This window comes from Cydia splendana, chromosome 5 (assembly GCF_910591565.1).
Source record: "Cydia splendana chromosome 5, ilCydSple1.2, whole genome shotgun sequence".
Taxonomy (NCBI): domain Eukaryota; kingdom Metazoa; phylum Arthropoda; class Insecta; order Lepidoptera; family Tortricidae; genus Cydia; species Cydia splendana.
The window spans coordinates 10,237,178-10,259,946 of record NC_085964.1 but is presented as its reverse complement, the minus strand read 5'-3'; the positions used below and the strand labels follow the sequence as shown (position 1 = coordinate 10,259,946).

The following is a 22,769-nucleotide window of genomic DNA, read 5'->3' as shown; positions in this document are numbered from 1 at the left end:
TTTAAAATAACACTTGCACTGCGTATGCTATCAAAATCGTTGCAGACGAAACCGATACTCTCGAAGTACATTTCGGACCGTACATGTCAAGATGTCATTCGTGACACTAATGACAGTGACATCTAAAATGACATTTTACAGCTAACGTAGAGTCGATACGTTTATACCGTTGTGTTATTTATTATATTACTAAATAATGATGTATAAAGTACAATACAATTAAGTCACATCTAAATTAAAACCCTTAGAACATCTACAACATTACATTATTATGTCCTTTTAAATCAAAGTTTGTATTACAAGAATAACACGCCCTACATTAATTAAATTCACTATGTCTGAAACAAACCATATGAAGGATGTACTGGATAAGAACTTAGAAGACTTTGAGATTCAAGAAGTTCTCAACAATGGCACAGATCTCAGAGAATACGCGCTGCAAGTTGACAAAGGCATAAAGGAGGCAGAGAAAAACTCAGTGGCAGATTACTTAAAAGAAAGTGGAAACATCAGTTCCCTACATAACCAGATCGAGGAGTGTGATGGTATACTAGCGCGCATGGAGAGTATGCTGATGGTGTTCCAAGTAAGTACCATAAATGCTTTAAACTTTGTTAACACTAACACAAAATAAAGGTTTTCTCTTGACTATTTCCTTATCAACTACCAACCAGAAATAAAGTTCAGCAAATGATTTGTCTGTTTATTATACAAACTCTATAGATGTTACACCTCTAATTAACCAGATAGCCAAGCATACACAAAACATAAAATGAGATAGCCTTGGGTATAGCAGTCTATGAATTAAAGGAATTGCTTTTATACTCCTATAGATGGTAGAAATTTACACATTCTCTGCCAAGAACCCTCTAGGTGGGTTAATTTGTATTGAAAATGGGGTACTTGGCACTGTAAGTGTTAATTATGTACATACTATAAATTTAAAATGTATGTTTTTTGGTTACAGAATGACTTGGGAAGTATTAGTAATGAAATCATCAGTTTACAAAAGCGCTCGGTCAGCATGTCTGTCCAACTGTCTAACAGACAGGTCTTAAAAGGGCCATTATCATCATTCATCGAAGATATGGCCGTTTCTGAAACACTTATCTTGTAAGTATAAGTCTGAGACATAAAATTATACAGTTTAAATGTTACATTGCCATACATGTCAGTACTTTTATGCATTAACAAAAATTATGAATCAATTAAAAAGATTATTAACACATTCATTGCCACTAAGTGCTACGGGTTACGCTCATAGCGCGTAGCCACGACTTTGCCGAATGTAGCGCGTAGTCGCTACAAACCGTGTAAGTCCCAGAACATCAAGCTGCTTTTGAGTCAACTTTACACAAATGTTATACTATAAGCATTGTTATGATCTTGTTACCCTTTTCAGTGGCATAAACAATGTACCAGTTTTGGATAAGGAATTCATGATCCAGTTAGCAATTTTAAGCCAAAAACTCAATTTTGTTAAAGAAGAGGATTTTAAGGAAACAAAAGCTTGCCATGATGTAAAAGATGTACTGGAAAAACTTAAAATAAAGGCTGTGGCCAAAATAAGAACATACATATTAGAGCAGATTTATAAATTTCGAAAACCAATGGCTAATTATCAGATGCCTCAGAATGCTATGTTAAAGTATAAGTTTTTCTTTGAGTTTATATTAGCCAATGAAAGAAATGTTGCTCAAGAAATATGCAATGAGTACATAGACACCTTGAGTAAAGTATACTACTCATATTTTAAATCATATGCATCTAGACTGGATAAGCTTAAGTATGAGGAAGCACCGACTAAAGACGACCTAATGGGAATAGAAGACGGTGTGAAAGGAAGCTTCTTTCAGAAGTCAAACTTGAAAAACAAAAGCACTATATTCACCATTGGCAACCGTGGGGATGTACTAGCTCAGCAATTAGAAGCTCCAATCATAGTCCCTCATGTGCAACAGAAGACAAAGGTATAAAAATACATCCTCAAATTACATCGGCCAATATTTGAGAATAAGTAATAAAATGTGCACACCATGGTTACTTCTAGTTTTAAAATGACTGAGAAAATTGTTTCAATCCCAATGATTTTCTATTTCATTTATGAAATGAATAAAACAACTAAACTTTAAAAATAGGTAGTATTTTAATTTAACTTAAAATACTAGTCTGGTCAGTGTTGAGGTTGTATATGCCACTCTATGTTGCTGTCGAATTTAAATCAAGAAACTATTCCATACCCGAGATTCTTGGTAGGTATCTGCTGTCCTTTATTTGAACTTAACTGTTTTAGTATTCATATGAAGCATTATTCCGAAGTCTCCAATATGCCTTGGTGGACAACAGCTGCAGAGAGTACCTGTTCACAACAGAGTTCTTCCATGTGAAGGGGAGCCACGCCCAGGAGCTCTTTGACAGGATACTAGGAAAAACCTTGTCTTTACTTGTGGTAAGAATAAATACAATAATTGGATACTAGCTAATATCAATAAACTGAACACTATTTTATTTTACTACTTGTACACACAGCTGCAAAAAGCATAAACAATTCAAGAATGGAATTCCTTCATAAAGTGGGTATGCACTTTTGCAGCTCTCTGTACATCAATAATTTCACAATTTCCTACTTTGTTGCCAACAGTTATAAAAATTAATAACTTATGCGCCAGTATCTTCCGGGGCGTTGCGTGTTGATGTCGGTTAGAACATGCACTGCATTGTCATATGCCTAAATGAAACGATAGACTTTAAAGGATAGCTACTATTTATTTATTTAGTTTGTTGCCGGTCCCATATTGGGATCCCCTCCTCCAATTGAGGGGGGATTTAAATCTTCTCGAGGCAGAGGTGTAGGGTTGGAGCCGGTATAACTTTATTTGACGTTCATAAGCGCATTGTAATATGCCTACTTGAATAAACAATTTTTTAGCTTTATCTTTTTACCACTATTTGTTTATTAGTTAATTGCATGTTCTAAATATGTTTTACAGAAAAACGTTGAGAACTACGTCCTAGAATGTTATGACTGCCTGGCACTGTTTTTGTGCATCCAGCTCATCAATAGATACCGGTGGATGTGCCACAAGAGAGCTGTGGCGGCTCTGGACAGGTAAATGCAAACTTCTGCTAGAGTCACACCAAGCTAAGTTGGCAGCGATTTTGATACCTGTGCAAGTATTATTTAAACGTCATAATTTCATAGAAGTTTGACGTGAAAAATAACACTTGCACAGTCTGGGCTATCAAAATCGCTGCTAACATAATTTGTTCTAACTCTATTACATTTTTCAACGTCCAATGTGAAGACCCATTTGAATGCGAAGTCGCTATACACTCGCATCGCGCTGTCTCACTTACACACCAGAGCGTCGTGCGGATCCGTATTAGTGCGATAACCTGATAACTGATTAAGGTAATTCTGAAAACGTACTGTAATGCATAAGACTGATTTTCGGAAAAAAATGGCATACTGAAATATTCTTAATTACTTGAATACCTACACCTTAGTTCGCACTGTTCTGAGGATTATTTATTTCCCATACATTTCCGTAATGTGTACATATTTTGGCACTTTGTCCGTGTCCGTGTAATTAATACATACCTTGACTTTACATTGCCTTCTTTCAGTTACTGGGATTCTCTGCACAGCATACTGTGGCCAAGATTGGACTTTGTTTTGAAACTAAACATCCAGAGCGTTCGAGAGTGTGATCCAGCAAAGCTGTCTAACAAGGAGCTGGGACCTCATTATGTAAGACATTTATTTCACTTTGAATATGTATTAGTGTTCCTCATTTTAAGGGTACATTAAATAAGAAAAAACCGATTACTTACAAAAGCGTAAGACACTTTTGCAATTCGACCAAAATTTTAAGAATTAAAAAAAAACGAATCGATAAGAATCGGCAGTGTGTATTTGACGAAAACATCTAAAAAGCTAAAGGGTATAAGAGTTTCAGGAAACTCATTGGTCTGTATCTTTAGGTATTTAAATAAAAGTAAACAAAAATCTACCCTCAAATGGCTCCTTAAGCCAGTTGAGGGTAAATGAAAACATTACATGATCAAATAATGTAGGTTAAAGTTAGGGTTTCTGGTTTCTCGACCTTTTTAATTTCTCGAGGCACGGGAATTCTCGACCAAGATTTCTCGAGTTTCTCGAGTATCTCGAGAAATTTTGAAAGTTTCAAAAAATACCATGTAATATAGGAATCGTAGGTGAGATCAATAATCAAACATGGTAAACTGTTAGTTACCATAAATTGCACTTAAAAATCAAAAATGCACAACAAACAAAAACGATAGGTGCAGGCGTGCGCGCCGTGTATTTCTTTAGGTATTTAACAAAATGTAATCAAACCACAATACCTGTGGTATTTTATTAGGCAAGAATATTCAAGTCATTAAATTTAACTCGATGTGACAAACTAACAGAAGTTTTACTGCGAAATAGTCAACGTATTCAATGAAGCTGCTAAAATTATGATATTTTGCTAATAGGAATATATCGGGATGATTTAATTGATTTATCAATAGTAATTTAGTATATTTGTTATTACATGGCCCTATAATTCATTTTTTAGCATTAGAAAGACTTTGAAGTGTCTTTTTATTGAAAATTAAATCACCGCAAATATGTAACAATAACAAATCATATACGATAATTTACATCATTTTGCTTTCATACGTAATAGAATTACTAATATTTTAAAAGCGTGATGTTTTAATAAAAAGACACGTCATGACAGAGGGGACGGATCAAGTCAGTTTTTTATTTGGTTGGTTAACTACCTAATAAACGTTTTAAGTACCTGAAAATGCAAAAAAAACATTGTTTACATTTATTTTACTACCTAAAGAATAACACTATAGACACATACGCGTGTTTTCTTTTTACTTATCACAAGAGATTTATTTCTCGAGTTCTCGAGGCATTGACTTTTTTTTCCGTCTCGACTTAGGACAAATTTCTCGAGATTTCTCGCCTCGAGAATTCTCGAGCAGAAACCCTAGTTAAAGTCAGGTCATTCAGTGACAGATCCAGGCGGTTTTGTATTTGGTTGGTTAACCAATAAATGTTATAACTACCCGAAAATGTAATAATTATTTCTTTACTTTTATTTAAATACCTAGAGATACAGAGTATAGTTGAAGTTCGAACCCACAACATTCAGTTTTGAAACCGCACACCTTACCCCTAGGTCAATAGTGCTCGAGTACAATCGTGAGGGTCGTTTACCTTGTTATAGCCAACAAATAACCACCAAACGTTATCGATTTCAGATAACTCGTAGATACGCCGAGTTCTCGGCGGCAATGTTGAGTTTAAGCGAACAGTTCCCCTCGGAGGATCTCAGTAACCTGCTTTTGAATCTACAAGACGAAGTCAACTGCTTCTTGCTTAAAATGGCAGCTGAATTCTCTCAACGTATCCAGCAATTAATTTTCTTGATAAACAACTATGACATGATATTGAGTATCTTAATGGAAAGAACACGAGATAACACCAAAGAAGCGGAGAACTTCAGAGATCAATTGCAGGCCAGAAGCGCCGAGTATGTGGAAGAGATACTGAGCCCACATTTTGGAGGAATGATGCAGTTCGTGAAAGAAGGAGAGGTTCTCCTCGAAAACGATAAGAAGTCCGAACTACTGGCTATGGAGAAAAAGAGTATATCACTGGTAGCTTCATTTAGCGCCAGCTGGAAGCAAAGTCTCGAAGAAATACACAGAGAGGTGCTTGTGTCGTTCCCTAACCTAGTGACGGGATCCGGTTTACTGCAAATGGCTTTGACAAATTTTGTACAGTACTATAATAAATTCGTTAAACTACTGACACCTAATGCCAGAACGCAACTGGTCAATATTCACGTGATTATGGTAGAAATCAAAAAGTATAAAACTAATTTTTAATCTTACTTTTAGCGCATAACTATCGCATGTTGTTCTTAAGGATATTATTATTACTGTTATAATTTTATAAAGCTTTTATTCCGATCATTGAAATTCAAGAAAAAACAATAGGTATTTCCTTGTGATGATAGAATCATGAGTCATGTGCTATGTGTTTTAAGTAATTGATACAATATTTTCACAACCGACAAAGTTTTTTTTTTACTTTTTGGGCATTTCACGCACCTCCTTCCCCCGAGAGTGGACTTCGACAAATAAATAGAGTAACGTATGTTCATCCTTTCTAGAAGTTTGCATATTTGGGAATGGCAATTTTTAATGGAGGCGACTGCAGCAGTGGGGAAACACTCCTACTTTCGGGCAAATCACTGTCAAACTTCAGTTTTGTAGGAAGTGTCCTTTCTGTACTATTATTTATTCTGTGACTGCAGTCCGATCTGTCATCGATCAGTATGGACTTGCAGGGGAGGTTGGTTTCGTGCCAAAGATAATGGCACGGCGCCCGTATAAGCCCTTGAGATGCCCGCTTGATGGTGAAGTGGAGGTGAAAAAATAGACAGCAAACCCTGGGCTTGGTATTTGTACATAATTATGTTATGAAAAATACCCAGATTTGAATATTTAGGTGGTTCATCTATTTCTTGTTGTTATTCTGTCCCGTCAGCCAGGAGACAAAAGTAGCATAGTTTGTTACATTTAATTTTGAACCATGTTCTACTAAGACTAACGTACCTACTAGTTAACTAGTTGCCCCATTATAGAAAGACTACCACATAAATGCATATTTGTTTAATTTGAATACTTACCATAATCAAAGTTTTAACGAGTGACCCAGGAGAACGTAACTATGGCAACGCGTAACAAGAAAAAGTGAATTGGGTTGACCCAGTTACGCGTTAATAGTAGTAGTAGTTATATTGTATTAATTAATCATATCGTAAATGTCGATGTAAAGTATAGTGGAATAGAATAAAAAATATTTAGGTACTTTTATATTCTTTTATTACCATTTATTAAATTTTAGGTACCTACTTCGAAAATGAAGTAGACGAAATTAAATCTTAATCGATCACAGATGTAGGGTAATTAAATATAATATTTACATGACTCAAGCTCCTTAAGCTAAGCTTAGTTTCTTACATAATATACGTAGGTACTTAATTAGGTTCCCGTACTTAGGTACTTTGGGCAACCTTCCTTAACAATTAATATTTGCTTAGCTTAACTTGACTTACATAAAAAGAGTCAAAGTTATAAGAAATTAAAATATTGTCTTACACTTAAAATCATTTTCACGATAGTTCCCACACATCCCCACAAGTTGAATTGTTTAGTTGTAAATAAAGATTTTGGATACAACCTGCTTCCACGTCTTCATTGGCCTTTCTCTAACAAAATTCCTCAGCAGTTCCTCAAATTCCGGTGAGATACTCTCTGGAGTCCAGCAAAGCAATGCTCTGATCACCCGGTATAGGTTATGTCGACTCATGAATATTAAACTTGTGAAAACCGCTTCCTCCATTTGTGGCGAAGCTGGGGATGAAAAGATAAACGTTTTATATAATTTGAGCATATTATTTACAATTTTGGATGGAGGGAAACGACTGCGATACGGATGCGGGATGGATAGCAATTAGGGATGTACCGACTAGTCGGGAAAGCCGACTATTCGGCCTCATTTGTAGTCGGCGATTAGTCGGCAAAAATGGCCGATTAGTCGGCATTTTATAAGTGATAGAAAAACAGGACAAAAATAAATAAACAGCACATATTTTCATAAGCTTTTCACCTATTTGACCGTGTGGTCGCTTGTCCGATTGTACGGTCGTCATATGAAATACATACATAGCCTTAGGATTTTTTTATTTATATAATAGTTTTGCGTTACTATTTATATGATTAATAGCGCGACGAAAGAGGTAAAACGATAGTTTATTAGTGCATCTGAACCGTACTTAGACCAAACTAATGATCTGGCCGACTAGCCGACTAATCGGCCATCCGAGCGCCGATCAGTCGGCCAAATCAATAGTCGGTACATCACTAATAGCAATTTAAAAAAGAGTATCTAAATAAAATTCAAAATTACTGGGTAGTTACTATTTTTCGATCAGAAGAAGTGGTAGGTAAGTATAAGGGATTACTAAACGGATAAACCTACGAAATCGAAGGAGAATTCATATTATGTAGTCGGACAAAGCTAACTTTGTATCGATTTTGTCGAAGGGCCATAGTAAGCGCCATAATTTACAAAAAAAATGTCACACTTCCACACTACGTCATTCCAATTTTAGTCTTTGCAAATCTCTCACATTACCATATATTTTCCGGTGCTTTTATTGTTAAATTAATAATGAATACTTACGATTACGTTCCAGAATGTCAAACAGCTGGTTCATGACAATCTCACAATTAACTTTCATTTCCATAGGGAACGGTTTTAGCAATGGTCCCAGCAAAGCCACGCAGAACTGTTTGATTCTCTCAGGGACACTGGCTTGTTCTATAATCGGCAGCAGCATGTTTTTAATTATGTGCTTTTGACACCATTGTGCGCCATTCCTCTTCCCAATTATTATGAGAGACATTCTTATCATTTTCTTCTCACCTGAAATGTCTGAAAAAAAAAAGTGAAAGTTAATGATTATTTCTCTTTTATTACAAGATTAGTTGATACCAGATATTGTCCTTAATTTTGTTATAAAGTCAGTAGTATAATAATACCTCTCAATTCCAGAATAGAGTTTCGGATCATCTCAAGAATGCCAGGTTCATTCCACTCTGAGACTTCGTAGAAATACTTCCTATGGAGTATATTTCTAATTTCTTGCACTCTATTGAATTTATCTTCGCATTTGTAAAAGTGCAGTAGGTAGACAAGACATTGGACCAGAGGATTTTTAGCTGCAAAAAGACAAATAAGTACAGTAAGTAATATGATAATGTAACACGACTGTTTTGAAAGGGGGTAAAAAATAAATGAGATGAAAAGCTCCGGCTTGCCTAAAATGGGAACAGCCATGTTAACAATGGCGCCCAACGTGGGGCGTGCAAAGTCAAATCCAATGGACAACCTTTTTGTAACATCTTTTTTGAAGGTGCAAGGCAATAGGACTGTTATCATGTAAATAAATTTATCATGACACAATATAATTACATATTGACATTACTAGCTTTTGCCCGCGACTTCGTCTGCGTGGAATTAGTGACAGCAACTTAAGTAGGATATAGCGCCTGGATAATGCTAATAACAATCATCCAATTCGCGCATTGCTTACTTCAATTATTAGGCAATTCATTAACTCTTTCAATTCCTCCTCCCTTTGCACTCTCTTCAGGGATGATTTCCGACATAAAAACTATCCTAAGTCCTTCCCCGGGACTCAAACTATCTCTATACCAAATTTCAACTAAATCGGTTCAGCAGCTTAAGCGTGAAGAGGTAACGTCTGTTACCTGAGTCTAGACAGACAGACACACTTATCGCCTTTATAATATTAGTATGGATTAAGTAAAAATAATCATACCCAGTCCCAAATGCGCCAACGGTAAAATGTGCATCCACACATCCATGCACTGTTTTATAAGCGGCACAGCTTTGTACTGAAGACAATACATGGCGTCCATTACAAATAGCCTCAGGCGGTTTCTATCCTTATTATATCTACATAATACAGCATAAAAATGTGACAAAGTTTCTATAACGTCAAATTCTGGTGTCCGATTCAACATGAATAACGTGTATTCAATAAAGCTTAGTATGCTTTCCACTACATTCAAATTGGCCCAGTTAAGTTTAAGTTGTGCCACAACATATATGAGTATTTGCTCAACTTTGGTCATAGGTGGTGCGGGTGGCATGTTAATTTTATGATACGACTCAATTTTTCTTGTAGGCTCCTTCAAGAAGTTTATAAGCCCAGATATAAAATGATCTGCCGGTTTGGTCTTCAAGTCCTTGACCAATTTGTCCATTGCCTGTTTTGTATCTTGAGGAGGGAGCTTCTGTATGTGCGCAACGCCGTCTTCTAATTGTTTACAAATTGCACTGATAGCGTTATCTAAGAATAAAACAAGAAATGTTAGTTAGGCACATCAATTAAAAATATATACACTTATATTGAAAAGATTTGGCAGAATCAGTGATGGGAGTTTTGGATGCAACACTGCGGTGTATCAAGCTGAAATAGTAATATGCATTTAGAACGCCTTTAAACCCGAAAATATACTAATAAAGTATACGACATTAAATACATTATATAATTGAGGTCATTCACCCCGAGTTACCAAAACGCCGATCACTAGTCATATTCCAGCAATAACCTAGCATTTTAACTTACCTGGAAGTTTGGGAGCATGTTTCATGTTTTTCCTGCCATATTTGTCTATGAAAGTGCATAAAATACCAGGCTTTTCATTTTCTGACTGTTTTGCTGAAGCACCACTAACAAGTGGCATTGGTTGATCAGGTTTAGCCGATTTCTCAATGTCACTGGTGTTAAATAGGTCCAGATCATCATAACTAATAATCTCTTTAGCAAGTTCACTTTGTATTTTAGTTTGTATTTTCTGGTCAGGTACATTTTCAGGAGTCATATCTTCATTCTCGTTCTCGCATTGAATTGATGAACTTCGTAAGATTCTTTTCGGAACAATATCTGGTCTATCAGACGCCGGGCGCTTAAGCCGTTTTCGGCTGTCGGGTTGCACTGCCTCAGTATTCGCGTTCTCATCCTCCAATATGAGGTTATCATGTTTAACAAAGCTTTGAATTTGTGTATTATTATTATTAGTTTCACTTTTATTAGGAACTACATTTCTGCAGTATTTTTTAAGAGCTGGAGATTTCAAGTGATTTGTATTAAAATGTATCACTTCTGAAATGCAGTTTTGTTCACTCTCGCTTTTACTTTGCTTGCGTGTTCGAAGTCCTGGTAGGGATGCATCCTTTCCTGCAGCAACGCATTTTAAAGTCTCAATAGGTTTTGATGGAGTTATCGAAGAGTGTTTATTTTTATTACCTTGTTTAGTACGATCTGGGTTCATACGAGTTTTGATAGAACAATCCTCTTCAGGTAATTTATTTGGAGATACCGGTAACAGCTTTTCATGGGTATGACTTTGTTCGTGCCTATGAATTTCCACGGTATTTTCAATAACCGTGGACGGTAACTTTTCAATCTGTATAGATTTAGGAGTATTCTTTTTTGGAGCGGAAACAGGAGACTTCTTCTTTACCACTTTTTCTTTAGATTTCAATTCGGCCATTACTTTACAAGCTTTTTCATAAGCGGCCTTATCATTATCGGGGGAAACGGTGTCGTCCAGAATCCTCTGTTTATTCGCCGTCAAGCGCTTCGGCTGGATACGTAACTTTTGTCTAGTTTTTCTTTCCGGCAACAGTTCCCTCGTTATCTTGCTCCTAGGCGCCATGTTCTTTCGGAGTTTTTCTAATTTTGTCAACCTCTTCTTCGGCGTTCTTTTGATAGGTCTCTCTTCGGGAGGAGATCGCTGCTGCTCCATTAGAATCGCAAGGAGGCTACTTCTGTCGCTCTCATTCGAATCCGGGGCCAACTCGACAACAATCTCATGGTCATACATCTCCCGGTCCGACGGCGCCTCACCCGATAAGGATCCCTCGTTCGACAGCGGATCTTCAAATTGCAAGTTCTCCTTGGATTTGAAGCTAACATTTTGCTGATCACTGATGTTTGAGGCGTTTCCATCGGCGTCCGCAGGTGCCGGGGACAAGGACGGGGAGCGAGGTGGCGGGGGCGGCGGGCTGGGCGGGGGTGCGGGTGCGGGCGCGGATGTAGGCGCGGGCGACGGCGACGGCGACGGCGAGCGGGACAACGTCAGCGGTGGTTCCGGTGCAATAACATCACAAGGGCGAGGAGGCGACGAGTCGTCGAACAGTTCTTTCATTTTTGATATTCTACCCTTGAACCCGGCCTTCCTTTTGATGACGTCAGATTTATCTGTCGTCTCCTTGTTTTCGACGATAGGCGCTTTAGGTTCGAGATTTTGACACAGATTTATTCCGCTTTCTTCCGGCAAACATTTGTCTCGTAACATTTTTTGCGCTTCGGTATTCGTAGTGTTCGCGTTGAGGATCGACAGGAAACATTTAATAAATGTATCGTTCATGCTCGTCACTTGCTGGGCCAGTTTGTCTACTGTGTTCTTCAGGGCGGCGTTGTCCTCCTTAATTTTGACCGCGTCCGGGCACACTCCGGCCGTGTGTAGGACTGTTTGTGTGTCGATATTTGATGCTACTTCTGTGCGTGATTTAGCCGGTGTGGTGGGAAGGGGCGTTATTAAGTTTTGATCGAACCGCATTTTATCGAATATCATCTGAATTTCTCCGTCGCTACTCTCGTCGTCGAAATCGTTGATGTTGTTTATATCCAGGTGCACTTTCTCCCGAGTGTTGGGATCGCTGGTAGAATTACGGTCAGTTATTCTCCGACTTCGCTTGAGTGGACTAATACCGGTCACGCAAATTGTATTTTTGTCTGTGCTTGTTGACATATCGGCGTACTGAGTTACACATATGGGACTAACTACTCTGTCAATCATAACGGGTGGGCTGCGGTGGGATTTTGTTTTATTGTGCAAACTTTCTTTGTTTGATAGTTCAGAATCTTCACTTTCCATTTCTTTAGAGAGGATATCTTTAAAAATTATTGGACTCGTAGCGATACTATTGACCTCTCGTGTCAAAATAGGGCTTGTGGCAATACTGATAACCATTTTATTTTTACTAGCTACGATTTCCCCACTTGAAGGGCTATGGTGAATGAAATACTCTGGACTCAGTATTGAGCCGGCTAAGCTACACGCTAACGACGAGCCCCGGCCAGTATCTGAACTGACAACTCCGGTACTGCTTTCAGAATCATCTTCAATATTTGTATTTTCTGAAATGAGTAAAAAAAATAATAATTTTGAGCTGTTTGAGTAATCAAAAGAAGTATAATATACATATATTCATTTGTAAAATGTTTACCTTCATTGATATTGTTGCTTTGAAGTTTGAGTGCAGTTTTATCTTTGTTTCCGGCTGGTGATCCCAGAACCTGAAAATTCACATGTAAGTTAAGACATTTAGTAGGATCCTGTTTACAACCTGTTCAAACGGAACCCCAAAAGGCTTTAGGGTAATAATGAAACAAATAAAAATAAATGATTCAATAAACCAAACAGTTTACAATATAATATAGCAGATAGGTGTGTCTTTTTAAGTATTGAGCAAAAAAAATAATTACTTACATTATCAAGCTCTGCACCCAAAGGTGAAAGGCAATCTTCAAAAGTATCCTCATCAGAACTATTCTCCCTATCATTTTCGTTTCCGCCATCTGTATTTCCATATTTATTCAAAAATAATTTAATTTTCTTTGTAACTTTTTCTGTAAACGAATAAATATTTACATATTTAATATTTAAGACACACGCAATTAAATGATGTACTATAGAAGCTTTACTAAAAAACCGGACAAGTGCGATTCGGACTCGCCCACCGAGGGTTCCGTACTTTTTAGTATTTGTTGTTATAGCGGCAACAGAAATACATCATCTGTGAAAATTTCAACTGATGACGGTTCATGAGATACAGCCTGGTGACAGACGGACGGACGGACGGATGGACAGCGGAGTCTTAGTAATAGGGTCCCGTTTTACCCTTTGGGTACGGAACCCTAAAAAGAAGAAGACTATAGAAGCACCTAATGTACCTATTGCACAACAATGTGCAACACTACTTTCTTTACTACATACTTATAGAAATGTTGGAATATATGTCAAGTATTTTGTAAAACTATAGAAAGGTAAGGAATGAAAAAAATACACAGAAAACTATTTTAAACTTACTCTTTCCGAGGACCACGTGTTTGACACGGCAGATATTTCTTTTCAGATAATCTAATTCTCTTTGAAGAGCTGCACATTTTTTCTCTGATTCTTTTGAAGTTGACTTCTCTAGTTTATTTTCAATCGTAAAGGATTCAATTGCAGTTTCATTTTCCTTGACAAGAAGCTAAAAAATAATAGGTAATATAATAATAACTAAATTACAGGTGTGTCGTGCTTGCAGTAAACATTTTTACAGTACATATGGTCCTATTTTCCCGCACTAGTGCGTAAAATAGCACTTTTCGTGCGTATGTCAAAAGTTTAAAGGGCCACATGTACTGTAAAACGTTGTACGATACACGTGCGAATAGGTAATTCGCAACTCGTGTCGATTTAAAACACTCCCTTCGCTCGTGTTTTAATTTATCGCCACTAGTTTCGAATTTTCTCTTTTCCGCACTTGTATCGTAAATAACTATTTTTTATATTTTGAAAACTAAAATTTTCTTCAATTGGTAAGCTTCAGTCATATTCTCAAATGTATTTATAAATACATAGTAGTATATTTGAATATAGCTCATTTAGCCCTCAAGTCCCATCCCAGGGATCTAAATTTGCAATCCAAAAACAACTATCAGGTTTTAAAAATTTTATTATCATTGTTCAGACATTGCATCTGTGGGACTCGAGGGTAACCCCTTCCATGATAAATCATCTTCCTCGCGTTATCCCGACATTCTGCCACGACTCATGGGAGCCTGGTGTCCGCTTAGCAACTAATCCCGAGAATTAGCGTAGGCCTGGCCTTTACGTAAGCGACTGCCATCTGACCTTCCAAACCAGAGGGTAAACTAGACCTTATTGGGATTAGTCTGGTTTCCTCACGATGTTTTCCTTCACCGAAAAGCGTAAATATCAAATGATATTTCGTACATAGTAGTAATAGTAATAGTAATAGCCTTTATTTCATGCGTTTTTGTTACACTTTCATTGTTATTACATTTATTTATTAAATTATTTTCTTTAACTTTTATTGTTTTTCAATTTATTTTATTCATTTGCATGTCGCGTGTGCGGAAAAGGCCTCCCCCAGTTTTTCCCATTCCTTTCTATTCTGGGCTGTTCTCCACCAGTATCTGTCGAAATTTCGTAGCTCATCTCTCCATCTTGTATTCGGTTTTTTCTGTTTTCTCGGTGTGTCTATTAGTAACCATTCTGTGATATATTTCGTACATAAGTTCCGATAAGCTCACTGGTACGAGCCGGGGTTTAAACCCGCGACCTCCGGATTGAAAGTCACATGCTCTTACCGCTAGCCTACCATGATAAATAATAAAAAATATTTATTATGTTGCTAACTGCTAACTAATTTTGAAAACTTTGCAAAGTTATACAGTTGGAAATGATACTTTTGAAACTTACTTCCAATTGTTTTGAATGTGATTGCATTCCCTCATATTGGTTAAGCACAGTATTATATTTTTCTCCTAATATTTTATGTGCTTCATTTACTCTTTTGATTTCCTGTAAATAAAAATAAAATGTGTTATACCTAATCTTAACAATAAATTAATCCAAGTTAATTACAGAGCCGTCAGAGCTGAAAACACAAAGGAAATTACTGGATTGATTTTGATGCTTATGTTATACTAGGTTCCCCCACAATATCGTCTGCATGGATTGATGATGATGATGATGACTGATAAAAACTATCCATGTTGTCTGGTGCATCTCAAACTATCTCCATACCAAATTTAATCTAAATTGAAGGTTTAAGTGTGACGAGTTAACAGACAGACAGTTAGTTTTGCATTTATAATATTAGTAAGGATAAAATTAAATAATTACATTTAACTTAATGCACATAAGGGTGATTTCTAGCTGCATTGTTGTGGCACTTGTGATTTCTAGCTACATTGTTGTGGCCACAGTAACAAAAGACAGCTAGTTACCTTTTGAGTTTACAGGAGTTTTATTAAAATTTCATGTAAGATTATAACACTTTGGTCAACACAAGTCACCTGTCGAGGAAATTGCCGCACAAAGCAGATCTGTCTGTGTAGCCATGCCTCAAGCGAAACAAACACACTCATGGACACCATGCCTCAGGCAAAGCATGTCTCCATAGACCGAACTGCTTCGTGCAGCAATCTCCTCACTCTGTGTGAATACATAGACATTCATAAGGGTTCAGTAAAAGCAAGCAAGTTCTGATAGTAGTTTAATTTATTACCTCTTCCAATCCGGCACTCTGCTCTCTAAATGTCAGGTTTTCCATACAAGCATGCTGATAGTCCTCCTTTGCCGCAAGGGCGAGGTCTTCTAGTTGTTTGCATTCTGCTACTTTTGCATAATACTTTTTAAGGACATCACTGAAAAGGACAAATACAGATTAAATTAAACAATTTTTTTTTTAATGTACATGCACGGCTGGACATACTACATATCTTCGAAAAAGTCTTCCAGAATAATACACTTTAGTGCATCCCCGCCAGCCAGGCAACAGTAGTATCAAAGTTTCTTAGAAGAAATGGTATACTATGTAATATGCTTATAATTACCATAAAAATTTATAATTAGTTATTTTTATAACCATAAAACTAGGGTTTAAAAAGTGACCCCAAAGAACATAACCATGGCAATGAGTAACATGAAAAAGTCGATTCAACAAACAAAATAAATAATGCTGACCTCGTCCGGGTTATTTTGGTTTTCAGGACCCGTACTGTATGTAACGCCTTTTCCTGAAAAAAAAAGAACATTGAATAGAATGTTTTTATTCGTAAACACACAGACAATGACACAATGATATGTGTATGTGTATCATTGTAGTGTTTACCAGAATTGAATTGAAATATTGGTCTTTTACATGGTAAACGGCTATTACATGTTCAAGATATTAATTTATTATTTCATTTATATCATGCACATATCAGATTTGGTTTGCTTTGCATATATTGATTTGCTTTGGTTAACTATGTAGTTCTAATGTTATTTAATTAGTGGTCTGTGTTTTACATCAGGCCAGAAAATTCTGAAATATACGAAATGTTTCAGAGCAACAAAGTCCTATACTGATTTATGTCCGATTTTATCAAGCATGCTAACTCAAATCAAATGAATATTCCAAATGCATATTATATGAATTAATGGGCATTACTGAACAGAAGTAATACAATGTTTGCCGCCAAGTCCGCCAACTAGTAATATAATACACTGTTATGATTTGACCTATTCCTAAACATACCAAGTATAAGATATTAATTTAAAATGCATTATTATTTCATGGATTGGCGTTGGACAATATTTTGATCATAACCTAACTTACCAGTTCATATTTACTTGATTGATGGAGAAGTTCAATATCAAAATCTAGCACACACTCATCCATTGAAGAGGCCATGATATAATCAACTGTTTCGAATCACTATTCAACTATTTACAAGCCATCATTTCAGTTTTTCACATTATTAGCACACGACAACCGGCAAACATCGCGGACCGCGGACATGGATCATAGACTAGATAGTTTTAGTTTTTATTTTAAGTTATTGATTGCACCACAGACAATAGTGCTAGCAGACGCAGGTACCGGACCGCGAGTTTGGTCCTATTGATTGATTGATCCAACCAGCTAATCTCTTTCTCGCTTTCACAAATAGCTGGGTTCTTAATGGACGTGTAGCAAACCACCTTCCCTTCCACTAGATCTCAAGTTTGGTTTAGCTTCTCTTTCACTCTTGCGTATTTGAGCCATAGGGAGGTAGAGTCAGTCCATGAAAGTCTGCAGCGGATTTGATAGCCCACGCAGTGCACGTGTTATTTTAAACGTCAAGATAATAGTATAAGTATAGCTGGGTATTATACGTAAATAAATTGGTGGTGTAGTGTAAGTGTTATTTATACGTCATAATTTCATAGAAGTTTGACGTTTAAAATGACACTTGCACTGCGTGGGCTATCAAAATCGCTGCAGACTTTTAACGGTCTGACTCTATGCATATGTTTAAATTTAAATTATTTAAAAATGGAGTATTTAAAGCTTATGTATATAAAGCTTAGGTATCTTAGCTATTCTGTTTATGTACAAAATATATAAACAACCAAACTTTATGATCGCTTTACAATATTAGTTGCCAACTTATTATTTTAGACGCCAACCTATAATTTTTTTGGATGGCTTGATTTTGCTGCTAGTTTTTTAATAATATGATGCTTAAATTTGAGGATAATATAAATTTATTGGTGCTAAAATATTAATGCACAGCCAAATTATATTATTATATGCCCAGTGAAAGTTCCTGTTTAATATTTTAGTTGCCCGGTTAATAATAAGCCGTTATTAATTTCGTTTAGTAGTACCACTGTATATATATTGTATATAAATAAATGATTTTTTGAGAAAAATAAAATTTAGATTTCGGATTTGCGCAGTAAAACCTTTGTTCGATCTAGTGGATGGTGGTTCGACGTAGTTCCGTTAAGGACGCAGCTATGAGTGAAAGCGAGAAAGAAATAAGCAAACTAGACCAAAGTCGTGGTGCGGTACGGCCGTCTGTTAGGACTATAGCGCCCATCTAGTGAGTATTATACAAGGCCTGTTCACTTCCTAAGAAAGTTATGTCCCCAAATAATTGCGCATGTGTGCGCCTTAATCTTCTATGTGTGCGTTGGCCTACGGGAAAAAGTTGCGAGTAATAAAAATAAAAACATTTTTCTACAGCAACATTGCTCCCAACTCTGATTTAAATTATCACGAATTTTATACAATATTAATCATAAAACGTGACTTAAAACGCTTAAAACTTAATTACATGCGATTAAGTTTTATAATGAATATTTGTTTCCAACTGTCTTTATCAATGTTCATAAAATATATGGAGGGTAGGTACGTCTACCCACCATAATAAAAAATATATTTGTCAATGACTCTGCCCAACTGCTGTGGTTAAAGTTCATAACGAAAATTTTATTTATTAACTCTTTAAATAATACATACAACGTGTACCGCTACGTACCACTTAAGACTGTAAGTCTGTACCTACATGGATTACAGCAATGCACATAGAAAATGTGCTAAATGCGGAGCAACGGCTGTTGAAGCAGCCAGAGTGAAATTTACAACTTTAGTGGGTCCAGAAGGAACCGAGTCATAACGCATCTGGAAAGCGTATTAATTAACCGTGAAGAAATGTATGAATACAAGTTGGAAATCTGTGTAAAATGCCGTATGTAAAGTGTAGTGTATCTGTGTGTAAAGTGTAATAGGTAGGCATGCCTAATGTTATTTGTATAAAAGGTACTGAAAACTTTGTGAATGCGCTTTATTAATGTCTATTTTTTTATTAAGTTGCCAGTTGCCAGTTTTCAGTGTATATTTTTATATGTAAAACATTTTTTAATAAATAATATATATAATGTTATAAACATAAACATGCCTTTTATTTAAATCAATTGATAATACCACAAACAAGGGGTAATATTTGCATCTTGCATATATTTCGTGATATGAAGATAACAAATATGTTTATCAACAGAATTACTACCTACCAATACCCGCCAGGCTAAACCGGTTGTCAACTTTAGTTCCATTGGTACACAAAGACGGCGCCACTAGTATAAACGTATAAACGGTTGGGGACATTTTTTTGTATGGAGTTACCGTTCTTCTCCTAGTGAGTATTATATTCTTTGGTATTATACAAAGAATATAATACTCACTAGGTGGTATTATATTCTTTGGCGCCCATCGTCGCGTTGCACTGAAAATCACAGGCGATTTGTTGTAAAGTCTATGGAGCCCTTGTATTTTATTTTCTTGTATGGCCTCACTCCAGTGCTGTCAATGTCAATGTCATCGAACCGCATTTGATTTGATGCCGCCTGCTGCTGCCTGAGGGAGGAACACGAAGGAAGGCTCGGTCGGTAGTTGGCGCAAACAAAACAAGCGAGTGGAACTCGTGTATTGTGAGCTAGTTTTTTTTTATTAAGTCTACAGACTTGTCGTGAAATCGATTTTACCGATAATTGGAATTCCAAGGTTATTCTAATTTGAAATAAATTCAGTAAATATTGTGTTCAGTTATAATAACGCGTGTAAAATTAGAATAAGAGAAGTTTAGTTTAGTTTACTCAGTGGTTTAACATCGTAGAAGTATTGAGATCATTGACGTCATTGTGTATCAAGTTCAAGGTTAACTAGGCCGAGTTCATCAACACATAAAGGGTCCGTATAACCTGTTTATTCTTATTGTTCATGTAGATAATTATATTTTTTGTTTCTGTGCACTACTTTACACTTGCTAGAAATTTAATTGGAACCACAATCTCCAAAACTAATATTTACTAAAAAAACCTACTAAATCAAAATAATGAAGTTTATTGAGTAGGTATTTCGTAAATTAGGTATAACACTTTGTGAAGGAAGTATTTTTCTATTTTTAAATGTAGATATGTAATTGAACGTAGAGGAATGCTCTCATCTCTATACAACCGGGTGCATCTGGTCTTCCAACCTCACTGGTTTCATTAAGTACCATTTTTTCCTTAGTTAATTTTAGCGCTTTATAACTTCATATTATGCTTTAAGTTTTCTGCTAAACTACATTATACCCTGATAAATTTGGATTGTTGCTTTATGCCTGTTGTGAATAATACTCCACCCAGCTATTGGCTCACAATGAAGTTTGTCTTGTTTCAGATGGTGTATCAAAGTAATGCATTCAGACATAGTAGCCTGTATGATAGAGTGGAGAAGTTGCTTCTCTCATATGAATGGAGTGACTGCAAATTCACCGTGGCAGAAAGGCACTTCAAAGCACATAAATTGATTTTAGGCATCAGTAGTCCTGTGTTTGAAGCAATGTTCTATGGTCCCCTTTCCACTAATGAAGAAATAGCCATTACTGATATTGAACCAGATATTTTCCAACTTCTCCTGAATTATGTTTATACAGATAAAGTTGAAATACCTTCTATTGAACAAGCCTTTGAACTGCTGTATGCCTCCAGGAAATATTTATTGGAACACTTGTCAGATCTATGTATAGCCTACATACTAGCTAATATCAGTACTGACAATGTTATCAGAGTCCTGAATTATCCTGATTATATGCAAGACCAACAGCTGGTCTCATTTGCCCTAAACCTATTTTGTGAACATGCCAATTACCTATTGCAAGAGCATAAAAACATGATCTCATGTTCATGTATGAAAACTATTTTAGAAAGTGATCAAATGAATATATCAGAAAAGTCACTGATTATACATGTTTTTCAATGGACACTACATTACTGCAAACAGAATAATTTACCTGAGGATCTGAAAACTAGACATAAGATTTTGATTGAAAATGACTTCTTAAAGTTACTCAGATTTTCTGCTCTTACAGTTAGTGAATTTGAGGAAATTATTGAAAGTAAGGACAACATTCTACTACCAGACGAATCCAAAGACCTAGGCGCCATTATTAAGAAGATTAAAAGTGATGATGAACATTTGTTGAATGTTAGCAGCATATGGTCAATACCCCGCAGCCCAATAAAGCTGCAGTGGGACCTCTGCCACCGCCGGCCGCTGCGGTCAGCTGCTCCCATTGTCATAGATTCTAATAACAGTGTCATTAATAGCAGGGTTAAAGTCAACAAGTCAGTCTTCATCAACTCTCTATGTATACCTACGAGAATGGCCCCAGTACTAAACTTCCGGAATAACATAGGCAATTCTTACTCTGAACAGTTCTTTGTTACTGTAGAATGTGAATCAGATAAAAGTATTACTAAATTAACTAACTTTATGAACACGGTTGACTATGACTCTTCAGTTGAAATAGAGTTGTCTGAGCCATACTTTATTAAAAAAGATAAATGGTATAAAATTATTTTCCAGTGGTCGCAAACATTCGACGCAATTACGTATGTTGTTGAATACCGTGATCGAGTTTTTAGTGATCATAGAGTTAGTTTTGAGTTTGATGACATGCCTTCCAGTGCCAGAGTCAGTGGAAGTTTCCTTGGAGGGTTAAAGTATTGTTTGTAATTTATATTTATTAACACAGAAGCTTGTATTGTGATTGTATATCTCAGTATTAATTTTTCAACAGCTTAATTTCGTTGTACAAATAAATTAATGATAATTACAGTAATCTCTATTTATAACTTGAATCTGAATCATACTTACTAACCTACACTAATTTATTTACATAGTCGTTATACCTACCTATTGTAATTGTAGATTGTGTTATTTGGCCACCTGTTTGCATGTTCGTGATAAACTAAAAAATCGATGTGTTTTTTCTGTGTATTATTCTTGGGGGTGGTTTTAGTTTTTAGTGTGTAATGTGTCTTGTATGTTGGTATATTACGGGAATGATGAACACTTTATTCTCCAGTCTTCTGACGTTAAAAAGTCGGTCAACAGAGGCCCTACCGCGAAAACCGAAATTTCATTATCTGCTTCTCTATCGCTGGAATGTGCAAGAGCGATAGAGAGGCAGATGACGTTTTTCAATTTTTCGATGATGGCGGTAGGGGGCTGTCCATAAATTACGTCATATCCAAAATCATCCAAAAATCATGCTTCGAATGACCCCGTTTGCTCCTACGTCATGCTACCATCATCCGATGTCCAGACACCCCCCCCCTAATTTGAAATGACGTAATTTATGAATAGCCCCTAGGCCGTCAGTTCATAAAGGCGTATTTATGTCGTAAACTACTGTCCTATTAATTTAAGTAATAATGATGTGCTTGAAACTACCTTACCGAACAATAGCGCCATCTATAAAGTCCCCGTGACACCAGACTACCAGCACATTCTGTACTTACATTTATGCAAAATTGTACATTTATAACAATGAAATCTTAGTACTCAGGTACATGTAGGTATATTAAGATAAAATTACTTGTTTTTGGCACCTCTCAGATTATTGGCACATTGAGCTTTATTTTTAAGTACCTACTATCCTATACAGGGTGTTTAACATCTTTTACTATCGATGCTG

General features: G+C 36.3%; 3 protein-coding genes across 4 annotated transcripts; 2 read left to right on the top strand and 1 right to left on the bottom strand.

Annotated features, from left to right (window-relative positions):
* The first annotated feature begins 136 nt into the window (after positions 1 to 136).
* LOC134790623 (vacuolar protein sorting-associated protein 52 homolog) lies at positions 137 to 5,998 on the top strand. Its single transcript, XM_063761481.1, has 7 exons — positions 137 to 586; positions 968 to 1,113; positions 1,403 to 1,970; positions 2,294 to 2,449; positions 2,991 to 3,109; positions 3,628 to 3,751; positions 5,284 to 5,998. The coding sequence occupies exons 1-7, from the start codon at positions 335 to 337 to the stop codon at positions 5,911 to 5,913; spliced, it is 1,995 nt and encodes a 664-aa protein (XP_063617551.1). The 5' UTR covers positions 137 to 334; the 3' UTR covers positions 5,914 to 5,998.
* Positions 5,999 to 6,899: 901 nt separating this feature from the next.
* Positions 6,900 to 17,302, bottom strand: LOC134790622 (uncharacterized). The gene is made up of 12 exons (XM_063761480.1): positions 17,096 to 17,302; positions 16,459 to 16,511; positions 16,001 to 16,139; positions 15,190 to 15,291; positions 13,786 to 13,951; positions 13,186 to 13,325; positions 12,923 to 12,992; positions 10,254 to 12,833; positions 9,441 to 9,974; positions 8,638 to 8,817; positions 8,279 to 8,530; positions 6,900 to 7,446 (listed from the first exon to the last, which is right to left on the bottom strand). Exons 1-12 carry the CDS (start codon positions 17,168 to 17,170, stop codon positions 7,244 to 7,246), a joined length of 4,494 nt encoding a protein of 1,497 aa, XP_063617550.1. The 5' UTR covers positions 17,171 to 17,302; the 3' UTR covers positions 6,900 to 7,243.
* A 2,317-nt stretch (positions 17,303 to 19,619) lies between these two features.
* On the top strand, positions 19,620 to 22,003 carry LOC134790621 (BTB/POZ domain-containing protein 6-A). 2 transcript variants are annotated; one of them, XM_063761478.1, is made up of 2 exons: positions 19,620 to 19,734; positions 20,468 to 22,003. In XM_063761478.1, exon 2 carries the CDS (start codon positions 20,468 to 20,470, stop codon positions 21,803 to 21,805), a length of 1,338 nt encoding a protein of 445 aa, XP_063617548.1. In that variant the 5' UTR covers positions 19,620 to 19,734; the 3' UTR covers positions 21,806 to 22,003. The 2 variants fall into 2 exon arrangements, with proteins under 2 accessions (XP_063617548.1, XP_063617549.1); XM_063761479.1 differs by lacking the exon at positions 19,620 to 19,734 and adding an exon at positions 19,766 to 19,993.
* The last annotated feature ends 766 nt before the right edge of the window (positions 22,004 to 22,769 follow it).

Bases quoted from the DNA above. Each gene is read 5' to 3' on its own strand.
- LOC134790623 (XM_063761481.1), top strand. From the start codon at position 335: ATGTCTGAAACAAACCATATGAAGGATGTACTGGATAAGAACTTAGAA. The intron at 1,114-1,402 runs GTAAGTATAAGT...TACCCTTTTCAG, and splicing joins GTTTCTGAAACACTTATCTT to TGGCATAAACAATGTACCAG. The intron at 1,971-2,293 runs GTATAAAAATAC...TAACTGTTTTAG, and splicing joins ATGTGCAACAGAAGACAAAG to TATTCATATGAAGCATTATT.
- LOC134790622 (XM_063761480.1), bottom strand. From the start codon at position 17,170: ATGGCCTCTTCAATGGATGAGTGTGTGCTAGATTTTGATATTGAACTT. The intron at 15,292-16,000 runs GTAATAAATTAA...TTTTATTTACAG, and splicing joins AGAGTGCCGGATTGGAAGAG to GAAATCAAAAGAGTAAATGA. The intron at 8,818-9,440 runs GTATGATTATTT...GTCTTTTTGCAG, and splicing joins GTTGGCGCATTTGGGACTGG to CTAAAAATCCTCTGGTCCAA.
- LOC134790621 (XM_063761478.1), top strand. From the start codon at position 20,468: ATGGTGTATCAAAGTAATGCATTCAGACATAGTAGCCTGTATGATAGA.